We start from the raw sequence: 15,255 nt of genomic DNA on the forward strand, positions 1-15,255 counted from the left end.
TTGAGCTCATTTCCATTAATAATTCTGGTTCTTCCAAATGCAGAACTCAAGCATTTTAGAGGGTTAAACATATGCAGATATCACGGGATCATATCTAAATAACTGTCCCAAGCAAATCCTTCTCCTTTTTTGTTTCTTATTTGAGCAATGAAAACTTCAGTGAAGTTCTACATTAAGAAAATCCTAGCTGCAACAGTATTTTGTATTTTAACATTCTAATTTCAGTAAAGTTGAAATTACCTATGCGGAGACCCATGATTTTAAAAGATAATCTAAGATTTCCTTCAAAAATACTAAGTTTGGTATTTTAGCCTGATAAATGAAAGTATAATGGACATACCAATTTTGTTTCCTCTCTGCCACTTGAAAGTCACTTTTCTCAAACCTACATGCATGACATTGTCATAAGATTTTGGTGTGTCACAAACTTGGCCAATGATATTCTTCCTTCTCATCTCTCTGTATCTCCTCTCTTCAAACAACTGAACAGACTTTTGAACAGCTTCCATCGGTGCTTGCTTGGAGGCAGTGTCTAAAAAGAGTAATGAACAATTGAGAAATATTCATAGTTACATTTTGTTACCTTTTGATATCAAATGAAGTGACCAACGTTAAATTAGACTCACAAAATAGTTTTTAGATGTAGGAAAAGAATAAGACATTTTAAAAATCACATATGAAACTATCACTTATGAATCACATATGAAACTAAGGTAAAACAAGAATAGGGGTACTTTCTTAATCATCTCTTATTGATTCAAGGGAATTAAATGTGTGAAATGCAACACACTTGTTTGCATTTGACATGTAACTAACCTCTGATAGTGGAAATATGTTAGGGTCATTAAAAGCACTAAGGAAAGGACAGGTAAGGTTTTGCTCTACAGAGAAAAACTGACAGCATCTGTTATTTCAAAGATTTAGAGGTATTAGAAACTCGAGCTCTCAAGCCTTATCTTGAAATAGAATTCTAGTGAGTGAGGCCAGAAGAGATGTCAGGGCAGCATTACTTCATCCCCTCCTTGTAAAGCACAGAAGTTAAACACCTGTCACTGCTGACACCAATAGTCTAACCTGTTCCTAACAGTCTCCAAAAGATGAAGATACTGATACTCTCAAATAATATATTCTACTCCCCACCTATAATTAATACCACTTCCTCTACACTAAATATGCCTTGCTGTAGTTTTAAGCCAAAATCTTTGCTTATTCACAGTGGACAGTAAAACCAGTTCCCATTACAGCAGTCTTCTGGAAATTTTCAAGTTTTCCCTCATTCTTCTTTTCTTGTTCAAACAAACTCTAATTCCATCAGTATTTATGTTCTGAACAAAAAGTAAGACTTCTAGATTTCAGAACAAGAATTTGTAATTCTTCCTCATTATGTCTAAGCCACATAATGAGACCAGTTTTTAATGTGACAAATTTTTTTCTAATGTTTCACAAGGTTCCACTCTGCCACAATATAGGCAAGCAAGCTTCATATATCTGTACAGTACAGGAGTGTCTGAAGTAATCAAGTTACTCTAAGTTTCATGAAAATCAGCAGCAGGACAAAGAGGAAAGGGCCCTATAATAGCCTTGAATTCAGGACACAGTGGGGGATCACACACTGTTAGACACCCAAAAGAAGAAAATCCCACACCAGGGAGAGATCTTGGGAAGTGAGGAAGTGCCTCCTACTCTCATGCAATTCATAATTGGGCACTGAATAGCTACAGCAAACTTCTGCAATTCCTATGTAATAACAAATTAACTGGTAACTTTGTAGAACACTGCTAGTATCTTTCAGAAACTGAAAAGAATTAACTTTTATGAAGTTTCCTTACTCCTACCTACACCAAGAGAACACACCTTGTGACTTGTTAGCAGTATCTTATACCTGCCATCAGGATTTTTTCCCCTTCCTACATATAAAGCTGTGAAAACCTCTTCACAATCAACAATAAAATTCAACCTTTTAGTACAGACATTACATTATAGCGTAATGCAGTTTAACAGACATTCCATTATAGTGACTCCTAAACACCTACCTTTGGTCTGGTTGATTAACGTTCTGAGCTCCCAACTCCGCCGGGATGAACCACTTGAATCTCCTTTTGGATACAATGGCTCTAGAGAAATAACAGTGTGAGCACAAAAGCAGCTTTATCTCATATTAAGTATGCCACTATATTCAGCAGAAGCTGAGATCCTACACATATAGCAATATATGCTCTGGGAATCAAAAATTAACTTCTCTTTAGAAAACAAGTTATGAAATAGAATTTAATTTATATATAAGCAGAGATCTCCCTCCACAACTGAGGGAAGCACTTCAAGACAGGTTACTCAGAATCAAATATGCAAGACACCTACAGGAAAACAATTTTCTAGGGGTTCTTTAGAATAAGGCCTGTATTCATTCCAACCTAAGCCAGCTTCCAATTCACACAGATACATAAAAACTGGAATAAGCACAAGGCAGACAATATTTTCAACATTTGCTTAAAAACAAAGAAAAAAAACCCTATACCTCTTAATATAAATTTTTAAGGCATTTCTCTCTTTGAAATCCAGTGTGGATGACCACAGTATAAACTCTGATGCAGATTTTGTACTTCCTTTTATTTTGCACAATCTTTCAAGGTATTTGTTGCAATAAATACCATATATACAGGGGCTGGGAAAACCTGAAGGAGGAGCCCTAATCAGGACATTAATCACACACCCGGTCCCTTCCTCCAGGATTCAATTAACAGCAAGTTAATGTCTAATATGAATATTGCAGTGATAAAGAACTGGACAGAAAACACTTCACTGTCCTGGAGGGTCCAGTTCATACCTCGTTAACAGTGTTTCAGAATTTACTATTAAATGGGTTATATAATTCAGAAATCACGTTACTAATTTCATTTTGAACACTGGGACTTAGTAAGACATCAGGCAATCTCTTCAGATACAATTTAGAAACAACATGAAAGGCAAGAGAATAGCAGATATGTCTGAAAGGAGAAAAACTTACTTGATAATATAAGCTGTAAAGTTAAAAATCTTATGATTTTTAAATGCGAAGAGGTGAAAAAATTTTTGAAAAGGGTAAGAACAGGGAACAGAGAGAAATAGGTTAATGACATAGACCATCTGCACATCCAGGTCACAGTTTGTTACTGTGACAATCACCTTCTCGCTCTTCAGTGGGACTGGAGTGACGACTAAGGGATCTGAACTGCAACTCAGCTGCTATTGAAGCAAGTCGATCATTTTCAGGGACACTGGAACCCCTGTTAAAAAGAGCCATCATACTAATTAATTTGTCATTGGTATTTATTCAGAGCAATGCTAATTTAGCTGCAGTTTTAAAGAGACAGAACCTCTGCAGCCTAGGATATGAACTATGAAAGCAATACAAAACAAAAACTGATGCTGAAAGGTAAACTGAAACCCTTTTCTTTCTATGCTACTTTTCCCTCAAATTAAGACTTTTATAGGACTTTAGTTATGCTACTCTATGAAAAAGCCCTAAGTTTCCAAAGCATAAACTACTTCAAGCTGTCCTTGCCCATAGCAACAGAATCCACTTTCATGCCTTGTAATCTACTACTAAGACAGCTGTTGCAGGATGCAGCTTGTGCCAGGTTTGGCAATACAATCAGAAGTGATTCAGCTGAGTGCTAATGTGAGGCACATTATCAGATGAATTCATATGTGCCTACTGCACTGCAAATACAGTCATACTGCATAGTGACTAAGGCAAAACTAATGGGAAGAGACAAGCTGGTTGGCAGGAAGGACACTTAAAATGACAGCAGCTTGACTGCTTGGAGGCCCCTGTAATTCCAGACAGCACGGAGCAGAATCAGATGCCTCAGAATAAGAGCCAGATGAATAAGCATGAACAGAAAAGAAAACAATAGTGAGAGAAATGAGACTTCTGAAGATCTGAAATCCTCAGATCTTCAGGCACCTTTCTCCAGCCCCAGACATTGACCAATACACTCAGGTTTTAGAAATATAAATTCCTTGTGGAAGTCTTTCTACCATAACTCCCTTTTGGACAAGGCTCCCTTTCAATTTTTAAAGTATGATGGGGAAGAATTGTGACTGATGCCTCCTTAAATACAATGCTTTAGAGGTATGAGCTAAATGTTACTGTAAAGTGGGCAACATTGTTAAATCCTTCAATGAAAGCTAACAACTATAAAAAGATTAAAAATATCTGGCATCACAAAGTGCATACACCTATGAGAGGACTTCCCTACAGTCCTATAAGCTGCTTCCGAGTTGTATCTGAGTATCGCATAAGAACAATTTAAAAAAAAAAAAAGAGAGAAGACAATCTTGAGAACAGAAGCCAAAACTGAAGACACTATTCCTATGCAAATGTTCTCCATATGATGTTTGCTTTGCACTCCCTACTACTGCCCAACTAGATTTTATAAGTTTGAGCAGGAACTGAAACTGAACTAGTGAAAAATCCTCATTCTTCAGGAAGTTGAGGGTTTAATCAGCAAGAAGGATAAGGTGGTTTTCAGCACATACAGAGCAACAATTTCTGATGACAAAATGCTTAAAAACAAGCAAAGCTAAACCACCTCTAAAATGAGTCAGCAGCTGAACAGAGGACCTTAAGTATCACGGCTTTGAATGCAGCTGTCTAAAACCCATTTCAAGCCTATCTTAATGACCAAGATCTTTTATTGTTTGTGTCCAGTTATGGACATTAATAGGCAAAAAGTATAGTAAAAGAGAACATTTGATAAATTTTGTTTTCAGGCCTGGATAAATAATAAAATTATGAATAATAACCCCAGCTAGTTCAGAAATTAAACAGGTTATTAGCATGAACATAGTGTAAATGTATAAACACCAGAAAGCTCAACGTAAACAATGTATCGCTGCCCTGGATTTTAATTTCTATTTATCTTAAATCGATTTTTTTTTTGTTAAGTAAAACTTCACCAGAACTATGGTGGCATTTGTGCACTAAGCACTGCCTAGTACAATTCATCTACAAAGTTCCTAGATTCCAGTTTTTATAGGCATTTATTGCTAATAATCATGTCCTAAATGTCTAAAGAGTTTCTGGAAAGTGTACAAAGTTTGTCTTTGTGCTATTCCAGCAGCTGGACTCCACACCTTGCATACAAAACCACAAAAAGCTTTCTTGATCCGAAAGATTCCATTTCTCTTTTGGAGCACAAATAAATGAAATCCATAATTAACACTGCAATGTGTTAAAGTCTGCAACTTTCTTTTAACCATACTAAAATAAAAAATGCTAGAAATGTATTACGTTGTAGTATTTTGCCTTCCTCAATAAACAAAACCCCTCATAGTCCCCAACAGCCTCCAAAACCCTGTCTTTGCTTTAGTAGTTTTTTTCTTCAAATTCTTCCTAGCACATACAGGGTACTAAACATTATTTAAAAATCCTGACAGTGCATAAAAAAAAAAAACAACAAACAAACAAACATAAAACCATGGGATATTTTATGAACAACCACCAGAAAAGTAAAATCTGAGAGCTCCAAGAAAAATACAAGTCTTTAAAAAACAGGCCTAGACAATTTGACTAAAATGCTGCAATCACAGCAACTTTCATGTTACAGCCCATGAAAGCAATATGCATTTGACTGGAACTAAGAGGCAGAATTCTCATTTCTTTCCTTCTTAATCACTATTTTCTAGAACTACAAGAAAATGTCAAAATGCCAACCTTTACATTTTTATCAATATTTGTGTAGGACAAACGTAGAAAACATTAAAAGAATATACCATCATATTCAAGTGTGTCCAATTATAAACCTGACAGTTGCATTGAGTGGTATAAAATCACAACAAGGCCTACAACTATTAAAAACTAGCTTCCTACCTCCCTTTGAAAAATTACCTAACTTTAAAAATATGCCTTGGATCAAAGTGCTGTACACAGCCTAGAAAAAATATCCCTTTTATATGTTGTGTAAAGACTAGCTTAACTATCAAGTGAACAAGTTCTGCAATGTCAAAATCATAAACACCAATTAACCATCACACTGTCAGCTTATTAAGCTGCCAGAACCCCTCAGTGAAAATTCTCTAGAATGTTACTTACTTGAAAGGGGTATTCAAATGCTGCAGACTACTGCCTACTCTGTCTTTTTCAACAGGGAGCTTAAAGCAGAAGCATGAAAGATAGGTAATAAAAGTATGTAGTTTGAATGACAAAAATTCAGGATATATATTCCAAAAAAAAAAAAAAGCTTGGACGCACAAGCTGTACATCTAGAGGCTACTGTAGGGTGCAAGTCATATCTTAGAATAAAAATAAACTTGAAGGAAAGATTGTATATAAAAAGTGCTGACTTCCTTCCTTCTTCACAGCTTAATGCATGCTTCTGCTGTGCATCTGGTAACAAAGCAAACTATGACGTTTTCCTGACAGTCACCATCAATATGTTGTTCCTTCACTACTTTTTTTCTTTTCTCTACAGCTGTGTGATACAGTCAGATATGTGTCTTTATTCATATGAATCTCTGTCCAAAGGAACTTTTGGTACTCTGCAGCAGAAATAAGAATCTAAAAAACTATTTATAAATCCTAAGACAATATCACTGTATGAAGAGCAGGATTTTCAAAGTCAGGGGGAGGGTGCAGGGGGAAAAAAAGAGTAAAATTGGGAGGCATGTCAATGGTCTGACTGTGGTATGGGAAGAAGAAATACCAACTATAACAGCCAAACTGAAGGTCAAAACTCAAGAAAGATAGGTCTGTCAAAAAAAAAAAAGTCACTTGTGACAATATAGGAGTGGGCATATCCTGATACAGGAATGGTTTCTTTCATATTTATTCTGTACCACCCTAAGAAGCCAGAGGTGTAGCAAGAAATTATTTAAAAAGAAAAAAAATCCTTCTGAAATCTCATGTGTTTAATTTTGCATTTGCCACTACATTATGTTTCAAAATATTTATGGCAGACAACAACAATACCAAAACTATTAGCTAACATGAAAAAAAATTGAAAATCCTTGGGCTTATCAGTATCTTACAGTTATCTTAGTGATTCTATGATTCTAAGTGTTAGTTATCAATATTAATTATTTAGTAAAGTTATACCAATGACCTGACTGGCATATGTTCATTTCATGGACATTTTTACTGAGCAAATTTGTAATTTACATCAGAATTGCATGCTTTTAACTACCACCTTGTTCAGACATTTTTAATCTGAAAGTGGTCTTATCATCGATTTCCAAGACACATGATTTTGCTCAAGTCAAACATGAATGAAGGAGCCAGTGGAAGACATGATGAGAGTGCAAATGATCTACTAGGATGCAAGTATGTGAAGACAGTTACATGGGTGATGTATGTAGGATGAGACTGCTACATCACGGAGCGGAGCTACCTGGTATCATTTGCACTGCTGACAGGTTTGGGTTGGGCTGAGTCGCTACCGACGGGAGCGGGGCGACTGACAGCAACACCGCAATGGTTCCGCGCGTCACAAGGGACACTCCGTGTGCTGTGGCAAGAAGGAAAACTTCAGGAAACAGTTAAAAAAAAAAAATGTTTGGAGTTGAAAGTTTGTATAATGATGCCTGCGTTAAAAGTTTTTCAGTTCGTAAAGAATTACGCCAAATAATTCTGCGTCTCAGAGGCTTCATGAGCTGCCAATACGCACAGTAATAATAATCCTCAAAATAAAAATTTCCAATCTTTAGAGTGGTACTAGTTTCTGCCAACAGCTAAGTGACTTCCAAAAAAAAAAAAAATAATCAGTGTAGACTTTGTCACTGTTCTTATCTTCTTGAAAAATAAGGCTGTCTGTGTAAAATTATGCATGGCAATGTTTATTTTGAAATTTTTTAAAACTGTTTTTGCATTAATTCTCATGCCAACTCTTTCAAAGGAAGAGAAAAGATCCATTGTTTTAAGCTTATTCACAGCAGGTTGGTAATGACGCAGAAATGCCACCATATTTCAGAATGCTATGTTTTTAAGTTCTATGTATGCTAAACTACAGAAAGCACTGTCACGGGGCAGTTATACAGATATTCAAAGTGGGGGAGGAAATAAAAGTCTTGCTAATGAGCAGTTTTCACTGAATTACAGCTTTTTACACTGAAACATTGTTTTCAGGAAATACAAAGGGGATAAGAATGATTTCAAAGTGAGAAAGCATGCACCAATAAAAAGGGGGTGGGCAAGCATCAAGACAAAGAAACCATATTGTCCTTAAAAGTACATCGATAAAGTTCAGATCACTTACATGCTAATTTTTTCTATTTGCTTTGCCCTCAACAGGAAAGAAAAGGCATTCCACTTACTGACAGTCAGCATAGCCAAGAGGGGACAAACCAGTTTGAATGCTGTATTAATGCTAAGTACCTGAAGCCTTCAGGTGTGGGGATGATAAGATGAGGATTTGGTGGATCACTATGGCACCGAGGCACTTTTACAGGACGGGGACTATTTCGATGAACAGCTGCAAACATAAAAATGGATCAAATTTACTCAGATGTCAGAAAAACTCTGCTAGGGCCATTTCAAGACACAAAATTAAAACAAATTCCTATTTTACAGAATTAAGTGTGAACTGGCACATTTTTTCTTATCCTTTAAGAAAAATACAAAGTATTCCAATTTTAATTAAATCAGTTGGATGTATTAATACTTTTCATATCATCGTATCCTTTAACTCATCCATAAAATAATGAAAATTCTCCAGTAATTAAAAACTAGCAACTAGGAAATGTGTACATACTTCACTAAAACTACAACTTCATTATTTTAACTTCACAAGTTAAACATAATTTGTTATCTTATTGCAAAATAAATATGAACAAACCAAGTAATAATTTAAAAAACCAAACAGCATCATTATGTTTCCTTTGCATCAGAATTAGCTTTCTCAGACAATAATGGAAAGCAAAATGAGCTGGGGAAAAAAACCCACATATGACAGTTTTACCCATACTAATACCCTCCATGACAGTCTGCCCCAAGAAGTGTTACAAAGGGACAGGATAAAACCTAAATTATCCTCATGCCTAGCTCATTCAGTGCCTCTAACAGCAGTCTGCAGTGTCTTCCCTCAACTCCTCTTTTAGTAGTCAGAAAAAATATTGCGCCAGTCACATCACAAGATAGCTGATCAAACCATGAGTCAGTACTTTCTGTCAGGCTAGGTTCATCTCAGTGAGCTGAGTTTCTGCCTTGTTTGCATTACTAGGACAAGTAAAAGATGCCAGGGCCAGGTGTTGGTCGTCCTGTTATAATTCACAAATATACTAGTGGAAGACCCAGAAGGCAGAACCTAACCCCCCTAGGTGGACATAGGCTGTTTCACAAAGCAAAAGACAGGATAAAACACAAGGCAATACCCCAGTTATGTGCCCAGAGGCAGCAGTGTGAACACAAGTGGATCCTCAGCTTTGGAAAAAGAGGTAAAAATCACAGTGGGTTTCAGTCCCTCAACATGGTATGCAAATGGAACTCAAAAGTCTTATTTTTCTCCTCATCGCAAGATAGGAATGGGTATCTGCAATATCTACAGCCAGAATACAGTTTATGTTTAGCTATGTTTATTTCACATGTATTAAAAGTTTTGGACTGCTGTTCAAGTCTGCACCATCCATGTCATCCCTGTGCCTCTGAGACAAAAGCTGTTGAGCAATTTAGTTTTGTGTGATCTGCTGTGTCTGCAGTAGTATTTATAAGAGTTTCAATACTTTGGCATCATCATGCTAGTCATTCACCTAAAATGGGCCTCCCTCTCAACAACAGTATCAAAAGTGAATGTACAGGTTTTACATCACAGTACAGAATTTGGATACATTTTATTTTAGACTATGCTTCTTTCCAGAGGACTAGACTGACTTTTATTGCCAAAGGTTTCTCAGCTATAAGGTTTTCTCATAGAGATTATATCAAAACTGAAAAACCTCCTCTTGCCAGAGTCAAATTACCCTCCCTTCACGTCTTCTGTCATCAAGCCTGCCCAGGAAGTGGGCATCAGGAGAAAGAAGAAAAGATGACATGGTATTTTGAAAAGTAAACCAGTCAATGGAGTTGAGAGGAGAAAAAGTACTGAGAAAGTTGTGTAAAAGGGAAGAATAGCTGAGGAAATATTCTTTACTCAAGATACACAATCAAATATGTTGATTTCGCTCTAATGAAATCAACATTTATATCTATAAAGATATATTCTACACCATGACAAACTTTATATTGAAGAACTATTTCACACAGCTCTATCAACAAACCCCCATATAACTCATTTGTACCTCAATGATATAAAGTCCATAAAAAATGTAAATACCTGCAGTGCCACAATGAAAGTTTAGGAGAAGGAGCTGTAAATGCCTTCTTAAAGGCATTTACATGAAAGTAAAGTTATAATCACTTTACCCAACCTTTAAAAATCACAGCCCCTTCCCAGAAGATTTGTAAGACTTCACATAAATTCAAGGATAAAATCAGAGGAAAGCATTTGTAAAGCTTTGAAATTTCCGGAGTAAAACCACCAGTCAGGCAATAATGGTTTCACATGAACAATCACAAAAAGATTAAGTATACTTTTATTGGTATTTCTAAAGTTTCAAAAGTACTTTACAATCAAAATTCTGTAACAGCAGCAGCAAAGTTCCAGAACAAATGTCAGTAACTTCTGCCTTACCAAGGTACAAACCTGTAACAGGACTGTGAGGTTTTCCAATAACATGGCCAATACACTCATTCATCAGAGCTTGTAAACTCTAGAAAAAACAAACAAAACGTTGTGATGTTTTGTTACAAGAGGGTTGATAGTCATATGGTAAAGCTAACAGTAATAAAATTACATCAGTTAGTATGTAATTTGTCAATTTGTATTCTACCTATTATACTAAACTTTTGGATCAGCATTAGGGTTTTGACTTAATTGATTGTCTTTTTAAGTTAGGAAGTCTTAGTTTGGTCTTGCCTTTTGTCCTTGTCAAAATTACATAAGAACCAAACAATGACATATCATAAAGAACATTTCATAATGTAAAGCTAGTGGAACTTAAAAATATCCATTGTTAATAAATTTAAAATCAAGCTTGCTGGAAAAAGCTGTAACAATCTTTTCTGCCCTCCCCCCCTCCCCACCCCAAGAAGACACCTAAGAAAACTAGGTAAGTTTGATGGTCTGAATCATAAGATCAAAGTCTGTAAAACAACAAATATGAAGCCCTACATATTAAAAGAAATCCAATTTTCTTATGTACCCATGAAGCTAGCAAAACTTTCATTAAAGGGATTTTAATAGTTAAAATCAGGAACTGGTGCTCAGCCAATCTGAGCTTAATTATTAGGTGTACTATCCACTGTGTATGTAACCCTGGACAAGTTATTAAATCTTCCTCTGTTCAATTTACTTGTCAGAACACCAGAGATATAATTTGTTTTCCCAATAAGGTAGTAAAATTATGTTCTTTGGTAGAGCTGCTATGAAGCCCACTCGTATATGCCAGTCACTCAGACTAGTCAAGATTTCTTCCAGAAATTCAAAAACTTAGTGAAGATCAAGAACTTGAAGCTAGACTAACAAAACCAAGAACTAAAAAAGTTATATATATATATATATATATACAGATTAATCAAAGTGACCTCAAGTGATTAACTGTACTTCAGTTTTGGAAATTAAGAAAGAAAAAGTTCAAAAATGCAGTTAAGGTATTGGGTTCCCCCTTTCTCTACCACTTGTTCAAAGTCTGTTTTAAAAACTGTGTCAAAGAAAAAAAAGTTGAAGGGCTACTTCCTAAAGACAAAGTATCTGTGTATTCCAAACACAAGCTTAACTTTCTCATCAAGACAGACAACCCTCGCTCAGCAACACACACAGAGGGCTAACAAAAAACTTACTAGAGAGCTCCTGATAAAAATACATGTGAGAAATTACTAAACTACATGATTTCTGTATTACACAAGATTATTGTGGTTGGCATTTCATAACACATCTTGAAAATAATAAAAATCAGAGGTGCTGACACTCACATTCTGCTATTTTGTGGCAACTGTGCTTTCACTTATCTGTAGTACTGTACCAAGATCAGAGAAATAAATTCTCAGAATTTTATTTCCACAGGAAAAGGAGGAAGGCAGAGCACACAAAAAAGCCAGTTATAGTATATTATTTTTTTCACAGTATAAACAAAAGATGCCCTAAAGTCAGTTTCACATTGGAATAATTTGAAGAAACATCTTTAAACAATTGTGATTTTGTATTCATATCCATAGATGAACTCTGGGTTAACTAAGCCTCAGAACCTTACATTTAGAAATTCATTATGACAACTACAAATTCTAACACTGTAGAAAAGCTGCTGCCAACTTTCCCAAGACACAAAGAGAGGTGGTCTCCCCAGACAGTACCAGTAACTTGTCAGCAAATTGAAACATTATTACAACAGTCACAAACCTACTCTCTTTAGAATCTAACCACCTGAAGAGATATCAGCATCAGTGATATACAAGAGCAATTTTTTTAGAACAGCATCTATATTCAGACATTGTTTTATAAAAAGTACCCCTGAAAACATATACTGATAGCTTTACAAGCATTTACAAATAAACATAAGTAGAATAACTTTTTCCATACCAAGAAATCATCTTCTGGGAGAGCTGAAATAAATGCTGGCTCAATGGCTTGAAGAAAATCAAAACCTTGAGTTGCCCATCTATCTCAAAGAAAAAGAAAAGACAGGAAATGAAGTCTTCTTCAGCTAAAGCCATCATAAGAGTTTCAACCATGTCCATGACAGTTGGACTAATACGTAAACAGTAAAAATTTTAACTTGTATTAATACATTTACCCAGTTACATACAGATAAAGTCTGATTTTAGCAAAGGCACTGTCAAATAAAGTGGGCAGGCCATGCTAGATATCTCAACCCATATGTGTGCTATCTTCAGGAAACAGTATCATCAACTCACCCACAGTATGTTTCAGAGCATCAAGCAAAACCACTACATTCCCTGCCTAAATTTTCCTTTCTGAAACAAGACTGAAAGGATGCTAAAGATTTCCCAACTATCTGATCAGCAGTGACTGTGCATCAGTGGTTTCATGTCCTAGACTGGTAAAGTAAAACAAGTAAGTAACTTGGCTAGAGTGAGTTGTGTCTTCAGCCACTTGCTCTCCCCCACTGATTCCTCTTAAACCTACTAGAATTAGCAGCTGCAATCGACAAAATATCAATAAGATCATAGGATATCCTGAGTTGGAAGAGATCCACATGGATCATCAGAGTCCAGCTTTTGACTTCACACAAGGCAATATAAGACTCAATATATGCTCATATATCTAAGAGCATAGTCCAAATGTTTCTTGAACACTGAGAGGCCTGGGGCCATGACCATTTCCCTGCGGAGCCTGTTCCAGGGCTTGACCACTCCTTCAGTGAAGAACTTTTTCCTAATACCCAATCTGAACCTCCCCTAACACAGTTTTAAGCCATTTCCTCAAGTCCTGTCAGCAGAGAGATGAGGAACTTGCAGACAGCAACTGAGTCTCCTCCTTCCTAAGCTGAGCAAACTTGGTATCCTTAAGCATTCCTAATTACATCTTGCCTTCTAGTCCTTTCACCATCTTTGTTGCCCTTCTTTAGACACATTGCAATATTTTTATGTCCTTCTTAGACTGGGGAGCCCAAAAATGCACACAGTACTCAAGGTGAGGCTGCACCAATGCAGTATGGTGGTATGGTGGTACTACTACTCCTTCCAACTCGTTAGCTATACCGTGCCTAAGGCATCCCAGGATATGGCCGGCTCTTTTTGCCACCAGGGCCCATTGCTGACTCAAAGTTTACCATCAACAAGAACCCCCAGATTCCTTTCTGAAGGGCTGCACTCCAAACTCTTGGCCTCAGATCTGTTATGTACATCCAGGGTTACAGCACCCCAGGTGCAAAATCTGGCATTCATCCTTGTTGAATTATTATTGGTAATTGTCTAGCACTCCTAATCTATTAAGTTCTCTCTGGGAACCAGAACCCTCAAGGGAACCAATGGCTCTCCTAATTTAGTATCATTACCAAACTCATTTTGTACGTACTCAACTCCTATGTCCAGATCATTGATAAAAACACTGAAAAGAACTGGCCCTAAAATTAAGCCCTGAGGAACACCCTAGTGACTGGCCATCAGCCAGATGTCAGTCCATTTTCTCCAACTCTTTGAGCCCGAGCCTTCAGCTCTTCCAAAAACTATCATGGCAGTAACAAGTTGGCTGTTACCTGGGTCGAGTGCCTCGGCCACTCTCACATTTTGTTAGCACATAATTCATCCATTTTCTGGCAAAGCTGATATACTTGTCTCCAATTTTCTGCCTGAATTCTCCAGACATCAGACGAACAACTTCTTTATGGTACTGTAAGAAACTAAAGATTACTTTTCACGTATTAATAAGAACAAAAGTACTGTTTGCAATATCCACTGGAGTATTTGCAGGCTAAAAAAACTCTATAATATGTTAAATCACATCTTATTCTTAAAGAAAATTATTTTATGCAAGCAGTTGCTTATTTATAGGAAAAAAATAAAATCAAGAAATGTATATGATACAAAATATGTTATAGTGAGGGGTAGCACTGAGCCATACTGCATTCTTCTGTGCATGTCAGGCGAGTGTTGATGGTTAATAGTGTACACACATCATTGAAGAAACATCCTACATGAACGCTCAGTTCTGTAATGAGAGACTGAACTGCAAAGTAGTGTTTATTTTTAGTTATACTGCAGGTAACATTAGGGGATAGCTATACATGTACATTTAAAAAATCAAATAAATACTGTTTCTTATAAGACTATCCCTAGAAGTATGTTAAGGTATGATAAAATCTTAATTTTTTACAAAGTGCATAGGAAACAAATAGTGAAATAGTTCACTAAAAGCATCTGAGCATAACACAGTGCTTGCACTCTAAGGCAGGCACTCAAAAGCTATATGCACTGCATTAAGGAACCACCATAAACTTTGAAAGAATGCCTCATAGTACACTATTATGCTATTCTAGGCTGAAAAACTGTGACAAGCCAAGTTACACCACAGAGTGGTGGAGTGACCGTCCTTGGAAGTATTCAGAAAATGAGTAAACGCGGCACTGTGCGATATGGTTTAACAGGCATGATGGCATTCAATCCAAGGTTGAACTTGATGATCCTGGAGGGCTTTTCTAACCTTAATGATTCTGATTTCATCTAAAATGCTGTGAAGAAGCAGAGTCTACAAGACTACACCTGAAATCATCAAGTTCTTAAAAGCT

General features: G+C 36.4%; 1 protein-coding gene across 6 annotated transcripts in view; it reads right to left on the reverse strand.

Annotated features, from left to right (window-relative positions):
• Positions 1-15,255, reverse strand: part of MAP3K4 (mitogen-activated protein kinase kinase kinase 4) — a 68,953-nt gene that overhangs the window by 13,455 nt on the left and 40,243 nt on the right. Inside the window, exons 13-20 of one of the 6 annotated variants that reach the window (XM_064648984.1) lie at positions 14,227-14,360; positions 12,588-12,666; positions 10,644-10,722; positions 8,354-8,450; positions 7,371-7,487; positions 3,163-3,263; positions 2,034-2,114; positions 341-532 (exon numbers count right to left, since the gene is read on the reverse strand). In XM_064648984.1, the coding sequence (XP_064505054.1) occupies positions 341-532; positions 2,034-2,114; positions 3,163-3,263; positions 7,371-7,487; positions 8,354-8,450; positions 10,644-10,722; positions 12,588-12,666; positions 14,227-14,360 (880 nt within the window). Of the gene's footprint in view, positions 1-340; positions 533-2,033; positions 2,115-3,162; positions 3,264-7,370; positions 7,506-8,353; positions 8,451-10,643; positions 10,723-12,587; positions 12,667-14,226; positions 14,361-15,255 lie in introns of all 6 variants that reach the window. The other 5 variants (XM_064648983.1, XM_064648985.1, XM_064648988.1 and 2 more) reach the window with 5 other exon arrangements.

Source organism: Pseudopipra pipra, chromosome 3 (genome assembly GCF_036250125.1).
Source record: "Pseudopipra pipra isolate bDixPip1 chromosome 3, bDixPip1.hap1, whole genome shotgun sequence".
NCBI classification, from domain to species: domain Eukaryota; kingdom Metazoa; phylum Chordata; class Aves; order Passeriformes; family Pipridae; genus Pseudopipra; species Pseudopipra pipra.